The following is a 22,757-nucleotide window of genomic DNA, read 5'->3' as shown; positions in this document are numbered from 1 at the left end:
TGAATCTTTCCATTGACTTCACTGGGATTTCTCACAAACAGACCCACACAATTTAGAGCTTATGAGCTGGGACCCAGCTGTAACACTAAAGATGTTTTAATCAGTTCATGTGAACTAGGGAAAGGCCAATCAGATCTGAATACTCTCCTATGACTTATAAATTGTCTCCATGGGAGGGCAAAGCACTATCCTCTGCTATTTAATTAAAATCTGGACATCATTAACAAGCTCTTTTTATATAGTGTACTCATTGTTAGGTTGTGTTTTCACTGTGAGTAAGGAGTATTGGGAACGGAGTGTGTTCTATCCCCAAATTACTGTTTTACACTAGTGCTGGTGCTGAGGTCAGTGTGGGTTGGCAAATATGTTTTAGAACTACGGTGTCTTCTTTTTTTTTATAAGAAAAACTTTCTGTTTGCAGTTAGTCACAGTCCATTATGGTCTTCACAGAGACAAAACTCAGCAGCTCACATACATATTGTATGTCATATAATATGTGGTTTCATATAAATACCTACTCAGAGTTGTAAAAGTGAAACTTCTCAGTTTTGCCACACCACTCATCGGTGAACCTAATGGAAACTCTGATGTCTAGATCCGATTCAGAACCAGAAATGCACATAAGTCTGCCCTAAAGAACACGATAATAAAAAGGTCTATTGTCCAAGTGGCAGCTGAAGGAGTTGTAAGATGGAGATTGATGTTGTCATTAAATGAAAATTCCCAGTGCTGGAGTTTTCTGCCTGACCACTGGAAACTATGTGGTGTGAACCATACTGTGAGGGCACTGTTTTACAACATCACTGTTGACTTTTGTATGACGTGACATTATGAAGTTATTGAAATGATCTTCAGCTCTGAGCAGGGCTCGGATCTGATGACCTCAGGGTTCCCTTCTTACCTCAGCTGTGCTGTGATTTGGTACTTACTACTTTTACCTCTGTGATATCAGGAAGCCTGCAAGCGATTTAGATAAATGAGTTTAAAAAATAACTTATAGATCCCTTAATGTTCCTTATTTCATTAGTTGTAGAAAATTAATTTATACATGTAACACACATACTCTAAGCTCTATAGATAATGAAGTCCATTGTGTAGACGTCCTCCTACGATAATTACACCTCACTATAAAATGTAACGTAGTATCATTGTGCTGATCTTTGCTTTTCCTGATGTGCTCTCTGTTTTGGCGTGCATGCTCTTTAAGATGTGTGCATGAGTCTGACCTCAGTGCTTGAATAGGCAAACTGTTCTCTCCCACCCACAGCGCTCCTCTGACAGCTTCCAGAATGTGGCCTCACTTACTGCAGCTCTTGAGCCACACTAATACGGGAACTCCTGCACAGTGCTGGGTTTGTGGCAAGATTTGGCTGACCACCTGATGTCATCCATATCCCTTCTAGAAACTGCCCTGTTTTGGATCTTTACTGTTTCGAGATGTAATGTACAGCCCTGTGCCATTTTGGTTTTATTATTTTTTATTATGGTTTTATTACAGCAGCAGACAGAATAATTAGGTATACAACTTCTGGTCTGAACCCACTGCAGACTTGGGTTACTCTTATTGTCTGGATGCTCATTGTCTCAGATTGGGGAAGTTAGTTTTGTCATTGTGGTGGCTTGCAGTGTTGTTATGGAAGTTACTTGCATTTGGATAGGGATTTTTGTTTGTTTGTTTTGTTGTTTTTTTGTTTGTTTGTTTGTTTTTCTGAGAATACACCTCATTTACTAATGTACTTTTAGTTAAGGGCTTTCCCAAATTCTTTGATACTACAGACTGCACAAATGGTCTACATTAGTAACCTAGAAGGAGTTAATGAGTGTGTTAACAAGGGAGTGCTGCTCTCCAGGGCTTGGTGTCTCCCTGGGTAGATTCACATGCTCCTGTGCCCGTGGTAGTGCCTGCCATCAGGACTGGGAAGAAATCTGCAAACTTGGAGCACCTGTAGCCTTGTTCCCTCATAATAATTTAACTGCACCAGTGATTTGTGTTTTACAGATGTGGTTTTAGGGGAGTTCTACTTGTGCTGTTCTCCCGAGCCTAGCAAAGACCTCCTTGTGCAGTGAGGAGTCATGGAAAATCTAGTTTATCTTCAATGGAACAGGATGACAGTAGTGTGCTCCTTTGTAGGGGTGAAGGCAAGAATGTTCTTCTGCTGATGTGATAAATAGCCTCCAGCTGCCCCCACACAACACCTGTGTAGCGAGGGCAGCTATTTTCCAATGCTTTGAGGAATTCTATAACTATTTTTCAGACTGGAAAATGCCTGTGTCAGCAGTCCGGTCCAGAAAGATGGAGGAAATTATTAATAATCTGTGTCCTGACACCCATGCCACACACAGTGATTTCAATGAGTAATGGACTGGTAATGCATGTGCTGGCTTGCAGTAGTGAAATACCTTGGAATAAGTTCTAACTGATAGTTAGCGGGGCTGTGAAGACTTTTTTTTGTTGTTGTTTCTTTTTCTTTAACTATCTGAGGCAACAGGGATTGAGCATTAGATATCTCGTGGCTTGCATGTTATAAGGGCTAATTGGTTTTCCAAGTAGCTCACTGTGCTTCCCAGCTTGAGAATATGAACTCTGATTTTATTGGCTTACATCGATTGCTTGCAGATTCTTTAACTTCAGTAAAAGTTCTTTCATTAATCACCGTTTGCTGTTATCTTAAAAATGGGTGGATAATGAGTAGTGAAAGAACTTGACGATGTTTTCCTTTCTATGCACTTATGGTCTTTATAACATAAAGTGGAAGCAGGAACAGGTAATCTGGGAGGAGTGTAGGGATGCTGCTGGGCTGTGTAGGGATGTAGTCAGGAAGGCCAGAGCATAACTGAAACTGAACTTTGCAAGGGGCACAAAGAAGAGTAAGAAAGGCTCCTATGGGTACATCAACTGGAAAAGGAAAATCCAGATGGGTGTACCTTCCCTAGTGAGTAACACAGGCTTTCTAATAACAACAGACAAAGAGAAGACTGAGGTGTTAGACAACTTTTTTGCCTCAGCCTTCACCAGCAACTGCTCTACACACAGCTCTCTGGTGGATGGTTCCAAAGGTGGGAACTGGGGGAGCATTGCAAAGATCAGGTTGGTGACTGTCTGTGGAATCACCTGGACATCCACATATCTGTGGGTCCCATGAGCTGCATCCCAGAGTCCTGATTGAGTTCACTGACATAGTAAGCAAGCCACACTCGATGATATTTAAAAAGACATGGCGGTCAGATGAAGTGACTGGAATAAAAGGTGATTTAGCACCCATTTTTAAGAAGTGTAGAAAGGATGACCCAGGGAGCTGCTGACCTGTTAGCCTCACCTCTGCTCTAGGAGAGAGAATGGAACAGATCCTAGAAAATAAATACTAAGACACATGGAAATTGGAAAGTATGAATTTGCTGAGTGGGCTGTTCAGTTTTTTTGGTTACAAGGCTGTACCCAGAGAGTGATGGTGAATGACTCGATATCTGAATGGAGATAGTGACAAGAGGTATCCCGCAGGGATCAGTACTGGAGACAGTGCTCTTTAGTATCTTCATCAATGACACCAGCAGTGGGATCAAGTGCACCCTCAGCAACTTCGAGGATGACACCAAGCTGCATGGTGCAGCTGGCACACCAGAGGGATGGTATGTCAGCCAGAGAGACACAGACAGGCTCAAACAGTGGGCCCAGGTGAATCTCATGAATTTCAATCAATCCAAGTATAACATCTTTCACCTGCATTACAGCACCCCCTGCTGCCAGTACAGGCTGGGGGATGTGAGGATGGAGCACAACCCTGCTAAGAAGAACCTGGGAGTACTGGTGAACGGGAAGCTGGATTCAAGTCAGCAGTGTGCCCTCACAGCACAGAAAGCCAACCGTATCCTGGGCTGCATCAAAAGAAGCATGGCTAGCAGGGCAAGTGGGGTGATCCTGTTCCTCTACTCTGCTGGTGAAGCCTTACCTGGAGTACTGTGTCCAGACATGGAGTCCTCAGTACTGGAGAGACATGGACCTGTTGGAGTGCATCCAGAGGAGAGCCACAGAAATGATCTGAGGGATGGTACACCTCCCGTGAGGACAGGCTAAGAAAGCTGGTGCTGTTCAGCCTAAATAAGAGAAGGCTATGCAGGGATGTGAGGGTGTCCTTGCAGTATATAAAGGGGGTCTATAAGAGAGTAGGAGACAGAGCCTTTAGCACAGTATGTTGTAATAGAATAAGGAGAAATGGTTTCAAACTGAAAGAGGGGAGATTTAGATTGGATGTAAGGAAGAAGTGTTTGGTTTCGTTTTTTTTATATTAAGGATGATGAGACACTGAAACAGGTTGCCCAGAGAAGTGGTGGGTGCCTTGCCCCTGGAGACATTCAAGGTCAGGCTGGATGGGGCTTTGAGCAATGTGATCTAACTGTAGGTGTCCCTGCTCATTGCAGGGAAGTTGGACCATATGACTTTTGAAGGTCCCTTCCAACTCAAATAGTGGTATGGTTCTAAAAATACTGAAGTTATATCTCCTGGCAGCTTAATGAAAGTAAGTATATCTTAACTATCAAACAATGAAAGCTGAAGGCAACTTCTTTTTATCTTCCTTCTCCTTCCCAGCAATGATGAAAAGCTATATAAGTTTCAAGAGAGGGGATGCTTTCTGCAGCTAATGAAGGTGTTAAAGGCCTGGGTCAATGCTGAGAATTAATTGTTCCTTCTGTACACTGAGCTAGTTCTGGTAGCAGCTGGAGAGGCAAGGGTCTGTGGACTTGCTGTGTCTCGTTCAGCCTTGGATAGGAACTTATACTGCAGGGTGAGGACTGAGACCACCCAGAGAAGCAAGAGCCGAAAAATTCAGCTGAAAAAACTGCCCCGGTTTCCTAGTTTGTTTTTCAGCATGATCTGACCAGTGAAGATCTAAATGAAAAAGGTACCCAAATAAGAAAGTTGTAGCCTTTGCGACTATTAAGATCAGAGGAAGGGTTTCCTAATTATCTGTGTGAAAGAAATTTCCCTAAAGTAGGGTGAGAGATGGGAGAGTGCTGACTGACTGAAGAACGATGACATGAACCACAGGGAATCTCCTCTCTTTTTTGAGAGTTATCTCTTCTTCAAGAGTTAACACGGGAAAGAGAACAAAGATTTATAACATGCAGTGCGAGAAGCTCATTGATACATCACTACTGGCCCTGAAAGGTTAGTAGCATCGCTGTTCAAACCACAGCCATTAATTGCTTCTGAGAAGACTTCCATGCAAATGTATTTTAAATGATAGGAACAGGCTTGTGTTGCTTGAGTGTTGTCAACTGAAGGAAATGTGATTCTGAAAGATGAAGTCACAATTTCATTTTTCAACATTCTTGCACTATAATTCATGAAATTTGAAAATGTATTAGAGGGTATCAAAGTACCATTCAGTAGCATGGGCATATGGCTGAGTAAGCACGGGTAAAACTGATAAGTAAATACCTTGGAAACATTGAGCTCTTATCTAGCAGCCAGCTGGGGTGCAAGGGAAACCTGAAAAGGAGAATGAATGCTTCTTCTTAATGTCTCTTGCTTTAGAGGTTTGGGGGATGTTTGCTCAGTTTGGGGTCAGCCATGCTGAGTTGTCTCCTGATAAATATTTATTAATTCCAGCTGAGGCAGAAGCTGGAATTGAAGTGTGTGAAATGCGTTTTCAAGGTAGCTACTAATAGTAGGTGTTTGTAACTTCAGGAGCTTCTCCTAGCTTGGGAGAGCATGGGTTAGTCAGCAAGGTGGTGCCGCAGTGGGCTGTGCCAGCAGCCTGGCTTAGCCTGCTGGGAAGATGAGGTGTTAAATACTAAGTGTGGTGCAGTAAAGGCCATCAAGCTTCTCAAGTAAAGACAGCATACTTTGCAGAAAACCCAGAAAATAAACAGAACCGTGGGAGGGCTGTGGGCAAAGGAGCTGTGCAGCCACAATGCAAACTGTCATGTAAAAATGCAAGCAGCAGCAGACACAAGTATGTACCTGGAACTTGAGCAAAGGTCCCAAGTCAAAGCTACCATCACCTCTGCAAGTCAGTATAGATGTTTTCAGTTTGGGTTAAAGGGTGGAGAAAGATGAAGGTGGGTTTCAGTCAATGGTGCCTCCTATCACATACACAGCTTTTGGATTTGGGAATTATTTTTCTTTTAATTTGAAAGGTGATTAAATTTCCCGTTAATTTTTATTTTAGGTTATCCTTGTGTATCCACACTTGTTGGATGTGGCATATAAAGGGTGAGAAAGCACTGGATCAGGCTGTCCAGAGAATTTGTGGGGCCATCTGAGACCCATCTGGATGCCTACCTGTGTGACCTATCGTAGAGTACCTGCTTTAGCACAGGGGTTGGACTCCATGACCTATGGAGGTCCTTTCCAAGCCCTGCAATTCTGTGATTCTGTAAAAGCTCTCTGTAAAATATTGCAAAATGGCGTTTGCACCATTGTATTCATATTTGGGAATACTAGTAGGATACACAAAAGGAAAAATAGACTGATACGCAGAAAAAGAAGCTCAGTGTGTAATGGTTATGTGAGATAGACTTGAGAATCATACATAAAAATATCCTTATTAGAAAATACTTACACAGAGCTGTGTATTCCATCAATGAATACCTCATGAAAAATAATCTAATTCTTTTGTGGAACCAGGGCATTGAGTTGTGTTCTGTTGCTAATGGTTAGCTCTGTATCATTCTCCTTATTGAGTTTAGGACCCTATTAAAATTGTTTTCAGCATCTTAGTTACTTGGCCAAGAATCGCCATTAAAATATACACTGTTTTTAAAGTTGTCACTCATTTTTATGTGGAATCATCCTTTTTTGGTTGTGAATGTGAATGTTTTTAGCAATCTTTTGCATACCTAGAGAAACTTCTGACCAAACCTTGTCATATCACCATTCCAGGGCAAACCTAGCTACTGTGAGATATCCTTTTCACAACACACAACAGAAGTGGTTTAGGGGTAGGCAGCACGTCTGAGAATGTCAAGTGCAGCAGGCATGGCTGGATAGTGAGTCTTAGCTCTCACTCATGAGCGGAGTCAGCTATGGCTTTTGATGGTGTCCTTAACAAACTCCTTATATATATATATATGTATATATATATATGTGTGTGTGTGTGTGTGTGTATATATATATATGTATATATATGTATATATTCTGTATGAAAAGTCTTCTTAACTGGTAAGCTAACACCAGTCTTTGGAAGCCTTCTCCTGGAGTAAACAAGGTTCCATCTGCATGCTTATCTTCATGCTAGCAACAAAGGGCTTTCTTCTGAAAGAGAAGTGTGAGCAGTTGCCAGTTCATGTTTATCCTTGCTGTTCCTGGAATGTTCTGCATCTGATTTCTTGGAGGTGCGGGTATGTCAGTATATCTGTGTGATGGTACCTGATGAGACAGAAGCAATACAGCTGGATGATTGGAATGGTTACCGTGTATCTTTTTGTCAAATTACAGAGCTCATCTCTTTTTCTCCTTATTGCAGTTTTGCATCCTTGAATGTCCCTCTACATCTTGAAAATGAAGACAATGATTGCATGCTACTTTTTGCTGCTTGGGCACGCTTTACTTTCCACTATCGCTGTCATGGCAAAAGATCTCCCTGGAGGACATTTTATCCGAAGGAGGGATGTTAGCTCTCAATCTCTACTAGGTAAGTTGCAAGAAGCACAAAAAACGACAACAAAAAAAAAACAGCACTAAAACCAATTTCAAATATAAGAGTAATAAAGATAAAAAACACGAGCAGTTGGCCAGCCCTTGGCTGAGTTAGTTTATAATAAAAAAGGAGGTTGTCATTTTCAGGCAGGAATATGAGTTATTGATTTAGCAGCTCCTGAAAGAATGCATTTATTTTTGGGATACTTGATTTACTTTATGTAGGTGCCATAAAATAACTATTTGCAATAAGATTCTTGTACTGGATAAAAGGGATGACTGAACTGAAATCAGTAGCTGTTGAAATGGGGCTCCTTATTAAATTACTTATTGTTAATTCCTTCATTCTGTCAAGTTAATTTTGCTTATAAGGAGTAGCTCATTTTTACTGTTCTGCCAAAAAGCTGACAACAGGATTTGACAGTGATTTTGTCTGCTGTGTTTTAAAACATAGGTTCATCTCTCTTGTTGATCATTTTCTGTTCTTCATCAGATGATTTGCTAGGTCCATGTTTTTGGGTTTTTTTGTTCATCTGTAGGCTGTTTACGACTTAGAATCATTTTCCTTTGCTCACTGTTTTACTGAGTAGGTAAATCACAAACTCAGATTATGGGAAAATAGCATGGACTTAACTTTGAACAAGGTCCAAATTAAGTCAGATGACAGCAGGTTTCTTACTGTCTCAGAACTAATAGATGTGGTCTTGGGACTCCTGGGGTTCTGCCACTGGAGGCTGAAAAGCAGAGCTCTGAAGACATAGCCCATCAGAAGGCATGGATGTGGAACAGCAGGAGAAACACCTCCATTCACAACTTATTCAGCAAGACTCTTAATCTTTCTAGGATACTAAACTCTAAAATGAGATTAAATGACAGCCCTTTCTGAAGCTTTCAGAGTCTTCAGCAAATATCCTAAGTTAACTTATTTTAAGGAACGAATCACCTGTTTCACTAGAAAATAAATGCAATAATGAGGTGCTGTGTGGAGAAAATAAAAAGTATAACGTTTTTAGACTTCCTTTATTTTTTTCCGTGACTATAAAATCACCCTTATAGTCCCTTTTTCATATTTTGAACTGTGGAAAAGAATGGAAAGAACTAGTATTTGATATTAAATCAAAATGCATACATTAAATTACTTCCTTCTTCTTTTAAAAGAAGTCAAGTGATTTTGTGGTCCCTACAAAATTCTGGATCCCTATTCAGTTTGGTATATGCAGGATGCAAGCAGCTGGGGCAAATCTTGCTGCAGAGACTGTTTCTAGACATTAAATGAAGCAAGAGACTGGGGACAGTCTCTGGTCCAGCTTATAAAAGTACGTGGCAGTTTGGAATCAGACTCTTGGGCATTGCTTTCTGTTACAGTAAATTAGGTCACCTGCTTCTAATTCAGCAGTTGCATATAAACAGTGGCATAGTGAAAACGTGCCTCTCTGCAAAGAACAGAATGTGTAAAATGTGTGCCACTGTGCTCGGAAGCTGCAGCGATCTTTAAATGACAGGAGAAAGAACGGGGCCAAATCACGATCTCAGTGACATCAATTCTACTGACTTAATAAAATCACTCCAGATTTACAGTAATTTAACAGGGATTAAATGCTATACCGTTCTGCATAATATGTATATAATAAATAGTAGTAGCAATGATAATTGCCGTTGTTGTGGAAAGACTTGGTTCTCAGGCAAAAATGAGCAGTATAGCTGCGAAGAACCAACAGATGCATGGAAAAGCAATAAAAGTTCAGGAGTTTGGGATTTTTTTTGTTGGGTGGAGCACTCTGTGTTTTTAGGACTAAAATGTGGGATTTTGCCATTTGAGTATTAAGTAGCATCAAAATAATTTTATTCTTTTAAATTTTGTATTAACATGTTTTAAAACTAAAATACTATGATTGGTATTTATTGGTAGAGTATGGGTAGTGGTTATTTTACTTCTATTCAGAAGTAAAAAAATCCTTCCTGTAGGAGACTGGCTATATAAATAATCAAATTAGAACAGACTAAAAATCCTATGGGGTTGTTCAGATACATGTACAAGTACTTCAGGATCAAACTGAACTGGGATCAATTTGACTTTTGGCAGCCATACGCTCATACTTCATAGATCCCTTAGTTATCTTGGTAGGGCTTATAGGTTATGTTTTAAGGAAATTTTCTGAAGAATTATGTCATTTCTGTGTTCTTCTTATCATCTTTCTGCTAAGCCTCAGTGTGTGGTGTTCTCATTTTTCTAGATATTTGCATAGACTATCATTGTTGAAAACTATTACTATAGCTAGTGATTTCCATTAAAAATTGATACCTTGTTCTGTAGGCATCAGTCAGGCATAAAGCATTTGGAACTCTCTGTGTGGCCTTTGAAAGCCAGTCTGCTTTGGATAGGTTTGACTTTTCACACTTTGCTTTCTTTAAATCCTGAAGCAAATCCCTGGGTGTTTAAAACTTGTCAACTGTGCTGATTTAATTAGCTTCGTTAGTATTGTCTTAAATCTTCCTTGCAGTGTGTTAGCTTTAAAATAAGCATAATTGGCTTAGAGTTAGAAAATGTGTATTTCTTATATTCACAGAACATACATTAAGTTGTTGTAAATTAATATTTTAATGCAAGGTATTTGTGTTTTAAAGGATCATTTCCATGGTCCTGTGTGTACTTGTGAAATAACAGAAAGAGAAGGGGTGGTCATGGAATCTGTCTTTCCTGGAGCACAGGACAATCCTCTCTCTTCTTAAATGACAGAAGTAAAACTGGTGTTCTCTTTCCTTTCATTAGTAATTTGATCCCAAGTATTGGACGTTTTGGCTTATCTTGCTGTCTTAAAGGAAATTAATCATTTGCTTTAGAATCTTCTCTTTTAAGGATTTTATTAGAACTCTAAAGATTTTTTTTACTGAGCTGTCTGATGAAATCTTTGTTCCTGCTGAGTGCAGCTGCTTTGTTAGATCAGTGAAAGCACAGTTTGCCAGCTTAGCTTTGCTTGTGGATACTCAAGAAAAGCAGTAATGGAAATAAAGTTGGCTACGTGTTTTTGAACATAAAATGATGTCTATTGCATTAGCTCATTTCCTTTAGGTATAACTGAGATGGACCTCTGCACTTAAATTGACTGATTAACCAAGGTCTGTATCAGTTCTTCAAAGTGGTGGTTACCATATTGTGATTTCAGGGCCACAGCTGCTGTCCACAGCTTCTTTCAACAGGTTGCATGTTCAGAAGTGATAAATACTCAGTCCTTGCAAGATATGCTTGACACTGTGTGCTATGGGAGGATGGAGGGGGGTGAGGGGAAGCGCCAAGATGTTCCTACCACATTTTTGGCATTTACTGTAAAAGGCAGCAAAGCAAAACTTTAGAATTGTGCTGAACCTACAATTGTGAACTCTGGTCTTGTAAACTTAAAACTGATCACATATTTCATGTCACGTGGACATGTTTCTTTGGAGAGCTCTGAAGTGAATGCATGGGAATAATTTAATAAGTTGTGGAATAATATTCTAAGCAATTACATTCTATCTGTTCCTTAGGAATTTACACCTAAAACATACACCTACCTGTTTTTGAGAATAACTACGTAAGTGAATGATAATGCTAATCCAGGAAGCATTCCTACATGGTACCAGAAGAAAGAAGCTACAAGAAGTTTACTGAGATTGCGAAAAACTGAAAGAAAGGGAGGGGGAAAGGAGGACAGGAGGGAAATGTACTTGGCCTCTGTTCAGTAGAAACTGCTGCTGAGCTCAAGTGTCTGTGTTGAATTACATTTTACAGCAAAATATATAATGATTTATCTCTTGGTTGTATGTATGTGGTTTCAATAATGATACAAAGGGAAGCAATGAATTACACAGCGCTCTCTAAATTATGAATCACTGCTTCAGTCTGTTAAAATTATTCCAAACATCCTTATATCCAACTCAGTTCTAAAGCTTGTGTGTATATATCTTTAGGGCTCTAGAGCATTGTCAGGCTAACCATACAGGTTTAAATTTTAGACACAAATAAGAGCAGAAAATATATGATGAAAGTGAGTGCACTCTGTAATGCTTCTGTGGAGTGCAGAAAAGTTTTTTTGTTTAGTTTTGTTTGAGTTCATTGTACGTTTGTATGCTGAGGGCTGTCCAGAGATCTCTAAATCCTGCTCATGAGGGCTACTGAACCACACGATAACTGCTGTAGGAATCTTATTTGCAGTCTCACCATAAGTGTGCTCATGTTATTTCTTCATATAAATGCAGTTCTTCCTTTTTTTTTTTATTATTATTTTTATTTATTTTTTTTTATCCTCACAGACATTGGAAGTGCAGCCTGCATTGCAGCTGAAGTCAGAATAATGTCCTGACAACTGCATCATGTTTTTGACATGATATGCTGGTATTATATTTGAGGAGATTAAAACTTTTTCAGGTAGTAGATAAAGGCTGGAAACAGTTGCAAATTACATCTTTTGAATTGCCACATATTCAGTTAAAATGCAACTGAAATCCTTTTCTAATTAAGAGTTAACCAAACTTTTGTAAGGTTGCAAAGTAGTCAAGTTCTTATCAGTCCAGACTTCCACTGATTGAAAGATAAAATTGACCTATACATATGGATACATTATATTTGGAAGGAAAGCAAAGCATTTTACAGTCTGGAATAACCAGCTTCTTCCCTCTGAGATGTTTAGGTACAGTCACTGTGCTATAGTGGAGAATTAGAAATTGCATGCTTTGCTTTCAGGCAGTGATAGCTGAGAGGCCTCTCATGGCCTTTATGCCAAGGCTTCAAGCTTCAGCTTTCATTTTAATAACTCAGCTGTCAGCCTCTTCCCTGCAATAGCTGGTGTCCTTAACCTACCTGGCTGGGTCTGAAGCAGTAACAGGAGTTACACTTGCCCAGACTCCCCCACTTTCTTAGGCTTCTGGGTTTTGCTGGCAGTAAAAGACCCTTTCCCTGTAGCTCTGAGGCTTGGTAGTCTGACTAATGCTAAGGCTGTGCCTCCCCGACCCTTAGTAGGGATCTGGGGGATGAGACAGAAGATGTGAGTCGGGGCTGTATCCCTGCCAAGACAGTTGTTCCCTGCAGAAGCTGTTACTTCTTAAGCAAGCCCAGCTTGCGGGACTGCAAGAGACTTTGGGGATTTTGTCCTATTCTGGATACATTCCTGTGCAGCCAGCTGTTACAGAGATCAGAAAGTTTGGGGTTTGATTTGGGTTAGCAATTTCTAGCCACGTAACACTTAATGCATGCCAACAGTTGTATTTAGATTTCATTATTGAAGTCTTGCATCCAAATAGAATTCAAATTTCAGCCACTTAAGGCACAACTCACTAATTTATGTTATATATGCTATCATATTTCTAGCAGCACAAGTAACTTTCTATTTGTGCAAAACTTCAATATTGCATAAGTATAATCTATAAGTATTTCCTCTGCATAATTACTTCTTGTAACAAAGCCTGGATGTTTCTCTCTTTTCTTTCTCTTCTTTCCTCCTTTCTCCTTCCTCCCTTTTCTCTTCTGTTGTTTTGTTTTCTTATGCTCTTTTTTCCCCCCTCTTTTTCCCCCTTTTCCTTCATTTTTTTTAAAGTGACTTGGAAGTTTTCTACATGGAACAAAGAATATCTGTTGCTACAGGGAAAAAACTGAGTCATGTACCAAACTGAAGATGCCCTGTTTCTGAACTTCTTTGTTACAACCCCCACAAGTTACTGAGAAATGTGCAAAATAAAAATAACATGCCTTGACACGTGCTAAGTAAAATTACAAGCTCCATTTTATATGTCTATTCTCAGAGAGCTCAAAGCCTCCTCTGAGTATTTTATCTTGAAGGATGATTAGGCCAAAAAAAGAATACGGACACTGAATGTTCAAAAGCATGGTGTCTTTGGCTTCATTGTAAGCATATCGGCTTAACGATTTAAAAAAGCAAAAATTCAAGATTACATGGAAAATCTTGGAAATGGCATTTTCATAACCTAAGGGACAGCTCTTTTTATAGGGGTGAGTGGGTAATCGGTCAATACTAGGTAAACAAACAAGCTCTTTAGATTCCTTTGAAATCTGAAGATTTTCTATTTACTGCTGAACTGGTAGAACTATGGTTTGCTAGCAGGTATGATGCCCCATGTGTTTGTGGGGGCACTGGGAGATGGTGTATGGAAGTACCCCATGGTGTGCTGTTTCTGAAACCATTCTGGGAAGGAGTGTGGTACTTACACTGTTACCAATGGATAGAAATATGTGGTTTCAAGTCAGCTGATCAGTGAGTAACCTTGAGGTTGCCAACAGCTTTCTCTATAAACAAAGACACAAGTGGCTTTTAAAAAAAAAAAAAAAAAAAAAAAAAAGGTTCGGATAGCAGTTGTTAAAACACTATGCTAATGTCATGAAAGGAAAAGGGTGCAAACTCTTTGGTCACATTGTTTCACTCCTGCTTTCTACACTCCTGCTTGCAGTTGTTTACTGAGAAGCTGTTCCTTCTCTCATAATTTCTGTGTCACTCAGTGTCTGAAGCAAAATAGAAGTTTTAGTTATTCAAGGAGAAAGAGAATGCTCTATCCCTTTGTGTTCACCTGCCTGCAAAAGAAGGAAACCCCACTTCCCCATCCCCAGTCCTCCTGACTATGGAAGCAAGGAACCAACAGTTTCCATCTCAGACCAGATGAAATGTGCAAGAACTGAGAAAGCCGAGAGTATCCCAGCAACAGTGAGGTGTTGCATTGGATAGTACACCAGTCTCAGTAAAGAAATGGAGAAGTATCAGGAGTCACTTTGGGACCCTGGGATTAAACTTTATAGTAATAATGACCTTGTTATTCTGGAATAGGTGACAGGGAAGTAACAGAAATAGTGAGCAAACTAAGGCACCTTCTGATACAACAAGAAATGGAGCACTTGCATGTAGGGGAAATGGAAATTTGTGGATAAGAGCCTACTGCTGTACAGTTCTCCCAGAAATTCTGGAAGTTCAAAAAAGATTTTGTCAGAGTCAATAAAGAGATGTCCAGAGGCTGCATTTATATCTGGAGAGTGTTCCCAGATGAAGCAATTTGTAAGGAGGAGTGGGTAAACTGCCAAGTTCATAATGAATCTTTGGGATAGGGCCAAAGGCCTGTGAGTTTGGGAAACAGCTCAGATTAAGAATGGGGCCAGGGAGTATGAGGGCAGGACTTGGACTCAGGGTCTGTTCCACAGCTGGAAAGAAGTGGAGTCACCTGAACAACTAAGTGCAGAACATACATGTGCCAGATAAGGGGGTCCTCAGCAGCTCTTAACACCAACTGCTGGAGAGGAGCTCTGCTGAGAGGGACCTGGGCGTCCTGGTGGATGACAGGTTGGCCATGAGCCAGCAGTGTGCCCTTGTAGCCAAAAAAGCCAATGGCATACTGGGGTGCATTACGTGAAGACCTTTGTTCTGTTATTCAGACAAAGATAGAAGTCTAAAACTAAACGTGGTGTTATTGCTGGCAATCTCAACACACCATGTAATTGTTGTATTTCTTAGCTCACTCCACAGTGATGTAGACAGAATATATCGAGTCTTAAAATTGTCATTAATGAATTGCCTGCTTAGGCAATAATTTTTCTGTGATCTCATTTTTTCTCAATTGATCTCATCTTTCCGTCTTGCTTCAGTTGTCTTAGTTTATAACAAAAGTCTTCATGGGATGGATATTTACTTATATCTTAAAATTGATGTAGTATTTACCAAATGGAGCTAACTTCCTTTTGCTTTGTATGAATCATTAGTTGTCTAACAGTTATCTATTTCATTTGTTAGGATAACGATCCACATTATCAAATAAGTTTTATCCATATTACCAAATGCATTATAGCATCGTGAAGATGTAGGACAACAGTAGGAAATAAGAAATTCTATTCTGAACAAATGTTTCAAGGGAGTTGGCCTGCAAAATCTTCTGAAAAATCATCATCTAAAACTTGGGTCCTTTGAATATGTTCAGCTTGAATATCCCCAAATGGAAATGTTTGAGGATGCCGATGAATAAAGTAGTGCCAGGGGACATTTTTGGGCATTGGTATTCCATTGTTATTGTTCAGTTGCTAGAGCAGAATCTGGCCCATGTTGATTAGCACTCCCCAGACAATCCCTGTGTGTGATGCAAAGGTTATGGGGGATCAGGGTTTATTCTTAGGAGGTGTGTAGCCACTCTACTGTAGTGGGAAAGTGAATTTAATGCTGTGAGTGCAGCTTAACATGTATCATAGGATGCTCTTGGCACTGAGACCAGTGAGATAATACAGCTTGCGTTAATACTGTTGACTGATGGATACTAATCTTGCAGAGTGTTTGCATCCATATTGCCTGTTAGGATAGGACCCTGGCTCATGCTTATTCCCACATCATGCCTGAGAATTATTTGACAAAATGTTAATTCCCCTAGGCCAAACAGTACCAGGAACCATTCTAATCTTTCAGCAGCAGAGGAGATTCAGTTCTTATGCCCAAGAATACTCCCTCCCACTGGAGTGGATCCCAGCTGGAATCATTAAGGGAGAACCATTGTCCATTTCACAGAGGTGGTATGACAGTAACTCATTTCTAGACAAACTGGGTAGTGAGTGGAGAAGAACACATTTACTCTTGACACTGAAGTTTTGGATAATATAATTCACACTTTCAGGGCTTGCTTTTTCTTTTTTTTTTTTTTTTTCTTTTTTTTTTTTTTTAACTTTTGTGTTGTCAACCCAGAATCTTTGTTGACTTTAATGTTGGTTTCTGGATGAGTAGCTCTTGTCAATGAATGTGTCACTTTTTATAAGGAGAGTAGCAAGGGGGGACGACGAGGGGTATGAAAGTAATACTGCCTACCTTATAGCGTTGGCCCACAATATCAGAGGCAGATGTTGATGGTATTGCAGTAGAGGCTGAACCTTACCACCAGTATTCCATTACATGTTTCTGCTGTGTGACAGATGGCAGGAGAGAGGGACAGTCTGACAGAATGGTGTCTGATGTGGAGGTGTGTGTGAAATAAAGGAGTGTGACTGAATTCCTCTTTGCAGAAAAGAATGCACTCATTGACATCTATTGCCATTTGCTGAACATTTATTGAGAAGATCAAGAAGTTAATGTGGGTACAGTGAGGCTGTGGGTGGTGCATTACAGCAGTGTGAAAGCCACAATCTGGATGGTCATGTACAGCTGTCACACCACTAAATGAAGTTTGTCTTGATCAGCTCATCTGCACAGATAGGCTAGTGGATGTGTCTGTGTTGAAAAATAGTGTTTTGTAGCTGAGACTTTGCTCTATTAAATTGTTATATGGTGCTGTTTGCTTTTGTCGTTGTTTCCATAGAACTAAGTAGAAGGCATTACTTTCAGAGCAACCGATTTACTGCATTCTTCTGCATAAGTAATTTAGCAAAATGGGCTTCATTTCTTGTAGCGCTGTCCAATAGCGCTGTCCAGATTTCTTCCCTCCCTTTTTCATGTGCTACTTCAAAATAAGGAACTGAGTCTCCTCAGACTGGGATCCAAATGTATGTATTCAAATAAAAAATCCTCCCTGAATTTCAAAAGTATTGAACGAGAAGGCTGTCATTCGTATGGAAAGTAAAATAGCAATGATTTTACCCTTCTCCCTCCTCTGTCCTTCCCTTCGTAGGCACTTAGACTTCTTTCTATAATTAACTTTTTCACCCTGTCCTGCTCCCTTAAATCTTATTTTAGTGTTATCTTTATATTATAACTGGACTGGTATATTAGTAGAAGTAATTCATAGTTAGATACACAATTGACATCATAAGATGGAAGACAGCATGTCAGGATATTCTGTATCCCATTAAAACTGGAGTTTTATTCTGCTCAGTTTGGCATGCACTCAACATCCTCTGATTTTGAAAGAATAAGCAACTTGAGCATATTCCTACGCTTATGAATAAAGCCTTACTGTAGACTGCACATGAATAAATCCAGGCGGTCACTTTTATTGTCAGCAAAGAGCATTTTTATTCTGTGCCCACAAACGTTCTTGGTAATCCATGAAAGAGGCTTCTGAGTTAACAAGTGAAAATAGGCATCCTTCTCACCCCTTTCCTTGGCAGGAATACATGGTTAGCATTCATCAGCAGCAACAAGCAAGCTCATGTAAAGGCTTGTCTGCAGACAGATGTTCCAGTCGAGTTTTTGATTGGCTCACTTGTGCTGTATGACATGACCTTTAATTATACAACCAAACAACTACTTTTTCCACAGGGCATTTGCCTGATTTAATGCTGATTTAATGTTGGATAAGAGTGCTCTGGCAACTTAATTGGGTTGTACGGAAAGAGAGATTTCTGGTTAGAGTTATCTCAGCTTAGTGAGGGGAGGTTTCTACTGTAGTTTGATGAGGATTCTTGCTACCTTTAATTGTTGTATTAAACCTCAGTTGATTTCTCATCACCAGCATCCTGTTAAGACCGTCAGATTCCTATTGAACTGTTAGCATACACAGCCTTCTGTGGAAAGGCTCGGAGCTCACATCCCCCTGCTTGCTTCAAGCCTACCATGTGCTGACTTTCTGTATAGGCAAAACTAGTGAATGGTCAATCCCTTGTCTGCTCTCATCGCAGAACTTGCATGTGTCTGCATTGGAATCTGAGCAGGAGACAGGGAGTTTTGAAAGCTTGTAGCATGCCCAGAAGGCAGCCATGATTGTTGTTACCCGTGATAACTTGGTCTGCCTGCCTATGCAGTTTTCAGATGCAGTCGAACACTGTGGTATTTGTGGCTCTTGAGGAGGAGGAGGGAGTGGGTAAAGGCCATGTTGACAACTGAAACAGAAAATGACAGGAAGTGTATGGGCGGTCTTTTTTTCCAAATTGAACGCCATTGTAGAAAATTGGATTTTTATCTCTGATGCAGCCCCGGAATTTCTGTGTGATGCTGAGCTAGTCCAATAGACTAGACTTTTCCCAGATGGCCATTAATTATGTGTTTGAAATCATGGGGTATGATTTGCAGAAGTGCTGAGCACTCACAGCTGCAGTTGACGTCACTGAGAGCCGTACTTTGTACATGCAAAGTGCTCTTTAATGCCAAGTTCCATGAAAAGTCAGTTCCTCTGTATCTCAGTCACTCCAATTAGCAGATACTTTTGACCTGTATTTCTCTCTATTTCCTTGTTTGTAAGGGAGGACTAATACTACCTCAGCATCAGAGTGTTGTCTGATTAGGGTTTCTGAATTCTCAGGCCCTAACACATAAAGCATTAAGATTCAGCGTTACTAAAATAGTAACTATGTAATTCAGAGAGGGTTTCCATCAGGTGTGGAGTATGAGTTCAAAATCTCAGTGGTGCCCATTCTGAGCACTTATCTCACAGAAAAAGCTGATCTACCGATCATGTAACGGGCAGATGCTGTCATTAACCAGAAACCAAACTCAGATTACCCAAGTAACAGTAGTTACAGCATTTCCTGTTTCTTTTTCCTGTATTTTTCCAGCTCTTGGCAGGGTATTTACTTAACATCTTTCATTAAATCATAGAATGACTTAGGTTGAAAGAGACCTCAAGGATCATCAGGTTCCAAACCCCTTGGCCACAGGTTGCCAGTTGTTAGATCAGGTTGCCTGGGACCCACCTGGCTTTGAACACCTCTAGGGACAGGGCATCCGTGACATCTCTGGGCAACCTATTTCAGCTCCTCACCACCCTCTCAGTGAGAAACTTCACCTGACACTATGGGTCCTATTACTGTCTACCCATGTAAAAAAGTTGATTTCCTTCCTGTTTATAATGTCCTTTTAAATATTGGAGGGCCATTGTGAGGTCTCCTCATAGCTTTTTCCCCCTGAAAAACTCATTATCTTTCCTGTGTTGGTGGCCCCAGACCTGTACTCAGTACTCCAGATGAAGCCTCACAGGGACAGAGTAGAGAGGGACAATTTTTGACATTTCAAGTCAAATTAATCTAATCTGCATTTAAAAATTCTTGTATTTTTGTTTTCATTTTGTCTTCTAGAAAACACTTGTAACAACAAACGTCTGGATCTTGTCTTCATCATTGATAGCTCTCGCAGTGTACGTCCTTATGACTTTGAAAAAGTGAAAGAGTTCATTTTAAAGATCTTGCAGTTCCTGGACATCAGTCCTGATGCTACTCAAGTGGGCCTGATTCAGTATGGCAGCACTGTCAAACATGAGTTCTCTCTGAAGACGTTTAGGAGGAAACAGGAGATTGAGAGAGCCGTGAGGAGAATGATGCACCTGGCAACTGGCACCATGACAGGACTGGCTATCCAGTATGCTGTGAACATCGCGTTTTCAGAGTCAGAAGGAGCTCGACCTCTAAACCAAAATGTGCCTCGTATTATCATGATAGTGACAGATGGGAGGCCACAGGATCCAGTGGCAGAAATTGCTGCTAAAGCTCGCAACTCTGGAATTCTGATTTTTGCCATTGGAGTGGGAAGAGTGGATATGAACACGCTCAAATCCATTGGGAGTGAACCGCATGAAGAGCACATCTTTCTAGTTGCTAATTTCAGTCAAATTGAAACTCTGACCTCTGTCTTCCAGACTAAACTTTGTGGTAAGGATTTATATATTGGTTTGAATGCATAGATGAAAGTAAAACACAGGAAAAAGAAAGTCATGTGATGTCATTATTATTATTATTTTTAATAAGAAACCTAATCTGTTGGAATATGTGCATTGAAAAAAAAGGAAACTAGCTAGACAGTATACAGAATAGCAACCATACACATGGGGAAAAGCTAATTCTACTTCTCAGTGCCATAAAATATAATTCCTAGTGGTCATAAGCTGCAAGACAAAGAAATATACCATGATTTTCCTATTCCCTGCTACTTTAGGTAAGTTGTTCCATCTATTGATTTTAAAAGTGATTTCCATTAGTACCAAAACTTCAGACCAATAAAAGTTATTGTTCATTGTTGGTTATTGAAAAGATTCCCTGGGTATTCCTCACCTAAAATTGTGTTAACCAAATACAGACAATTGTCTCTTAGGATTCCTTGTGATTGGAAGAGGCATAACTATACACATATGTGGTGGTATTTGTATTCTATCCATTTTAAATGCAAAAAAGTTAGGAAGAGCCTTTACTGTGACTTTTATTCATTCCATAAAGTGAATAATATTTTAATAGGTATTAATTTACAATAGAGAAATCACTTCCATCTGTAATTCCTAGATAAAAAATTACCCTTTACAAATACAGTGTCATGCATAACTCATTTTACTTCAGTCTGGGTACTTGATATAATTGTAGTTTTTCCTGAGATAAGTTCGAAGGATCTTCATAGAGATTTGGCATGAAAGTGAAGTATTTCCAGCGGAGTCCAGAAAATGAATGCATGATGATACTGAGTGCGCAATCATCTCTAGGGATGCTTTTGCCAGGAAAGAACTGAGGCTTATTGTCAGGATAGTCTGGAGAATTTTCCTTACTTGGTCTTTTCCAGAATCGTTTCAAACAGCAACAGAGCTCCAGCTGAACTGCATCAGCACAAGACACCATCACAGACAATCATCACATAATAGATTTTTTCCTGTTTTTAACTTGCCATATTATTTGCTGGCATAACGTACGTTTAAAAAACAACAACAACAAAAGTAAACTAAGCATGAATTGAGAGCTTAAATGGAACAGATAGCAAATGATGTAAAATTGAATTTTATTGGATTTTTAATAGCATTTTAGAAACAAATCCAGTAGAAGTACTGCTTATCCTTTTTTTCTTTTTTTCTGGCTAAGCAGTGCCCAGTGAATGTATTAAAGTTTTGTAGTTCACCTTTAATCCAAATAGACATCATCCTCAATAAAACCATTCACCCTGCAGATGGAGGAGTATGGAGGTCAGAAGGATTGCTGCTGCATCCCTTTCTAAGGGGATGCCTCCACAACATTTGCTGTTTCAAGAACTGAAGGTGAGATACAAAACCACTTACAAATCCAAGACAAGTTCCGGAAAGAAGGTGCCAGCATTCCATGGATTTCAGCTTAAAGGACTGCATGTCAGATAGGATCTGTAATGTTTTGTTGAGTATGGGCTGTGAAGCGCAGTATTCAGCTTGCTGAATTTCATAGAATCATAGAATATCCCAAACTGGAAGGAACCCATACCAAAAGGTTGTGAAGGCCATCTCCTTGTTTCACACAGCTCCAACCAGAATTCAAACGTTTGACTAAGAGGAGAGTATTGTCTGGACACTTCTTGAACTCCAGCAGCTCAGGTTTGTCCCTGCTGCCCAGGGAAGCCTGTTAAACTGTCCACCACCTTCTGGTGAAGAACCTTTTCCTATCACTTAATCTGCCCCCCCTCCCATTACGCAGCTTCATGTTGTTTCCTTGGGCCCTGTTGCTGTCACAGAGAGAAGAGCTCAGTGCTACCTCTCCCTCCCTGATGAGGAACTGAAGCTGCCATGAGGTCTTATCTCAGTCTCTCTGCTCCAGGCTGCACAAACCAAGGGGCCTCAGCGCTCCTTGTATGTCTTGCCTTCCCCATCTTCAGTGCCCTCCTTTAGGTGCTCTCTATTGGTTTTATGTCCTTGTGTCTTGGTGCCCAAACTGGCACCCACTGCTCGAGGTGAGGCTGCTCAGAGCAGAGCAGAGTGGGATAAGCCCTCCCTCACTTGCTGGCAGTGCTTGGCTGATGCACCCCAGGGTACAATTAGCCCTTTATGCTGCTGAGGCACACTGCTGGAATGTATCAGCCACAACTCTACACCCATCACTTGAAGCTGAGAGCCCTGCATTCTTGCAAATCCAGTTGCAAGTATTTCTAGCTGAAAACACAGAGTGTGAACATTGATGTGTCCTTGAAGATATTGTTATTATTGATTTGTCTAAAGTCAAATAGGGAACCTGTGACAAAGGTGCGGATAAAATCTAATTCACAAAGCTCACGTTCAAATTCCAAAAGCATACAATCCTTTCTATTATTTCAATCCCTGGCTTTGTCTACCAAACAGCTCCTGCAACAAATCAACAGAAGTCAAACATACAACAGCCTCTTTCACCACAGAAAGAAAATAAATGATACGTGGTCAGTTACAAGTAGCAGCAATATATTCTACAGAATGAACTCAGTTGCTAGGGATGCTTTTTTTTCCCCTCCCCTTCCATTTTTGGATACTCTTATTTTACTGCTTTACAAGATTTGAT

At 40.2% G+C, this 22,757-nt stretch overlaps 1 protein-coding gene across 8 annotated transcripts in view; it reads left to right on the top strand.

Moving 5' to 3' along the window:
* MATN2 (matrilin 2) overlaps nt 1-22,757 on the top strand; it is a 65,132-nt gene that overhangs the window by 2,953 nt on the left and 39,422 nt on the right. For all 8 annotated transcript variants that reach the window (XM_072329277.1, XM_072329283.1, XM_072329282.1 and 5 more), the window contains exons 2-3: nt 7,467-7,634; nt 19,590-20,159. In XM_072329277.1, coding sequence (XP_072185378.1) covers nt 7,481-7,634; nt 19,590-20,159 — 724 coding nt within the window. In that variant the 5' untranslated portion in view covers nt 7,467-7,480. The remainder of the gene's footprint in view (nt 1-7,466; nt 7,635-19,589; nt 20,160-22,757) is intronic.

Source organism: Excalfactoria chinensis, chromosome 2 (assembly GCF_039878825.1).
Source record: "Excalfactoria chinensis isolate bCotChi1 chromosome 2, bCotChi1.hap2, whole genome shotgun sequence".
NCBI classification, from domain to species: Eukaryota; Metazoa; Chordata; class Aves; order Galliformes; family Phasianidae; genus Excalfactoria; species Excalfactoria chinensis.
This window is presented reverse-complemented; position numbering and strand designations above follow the sequence as displayed.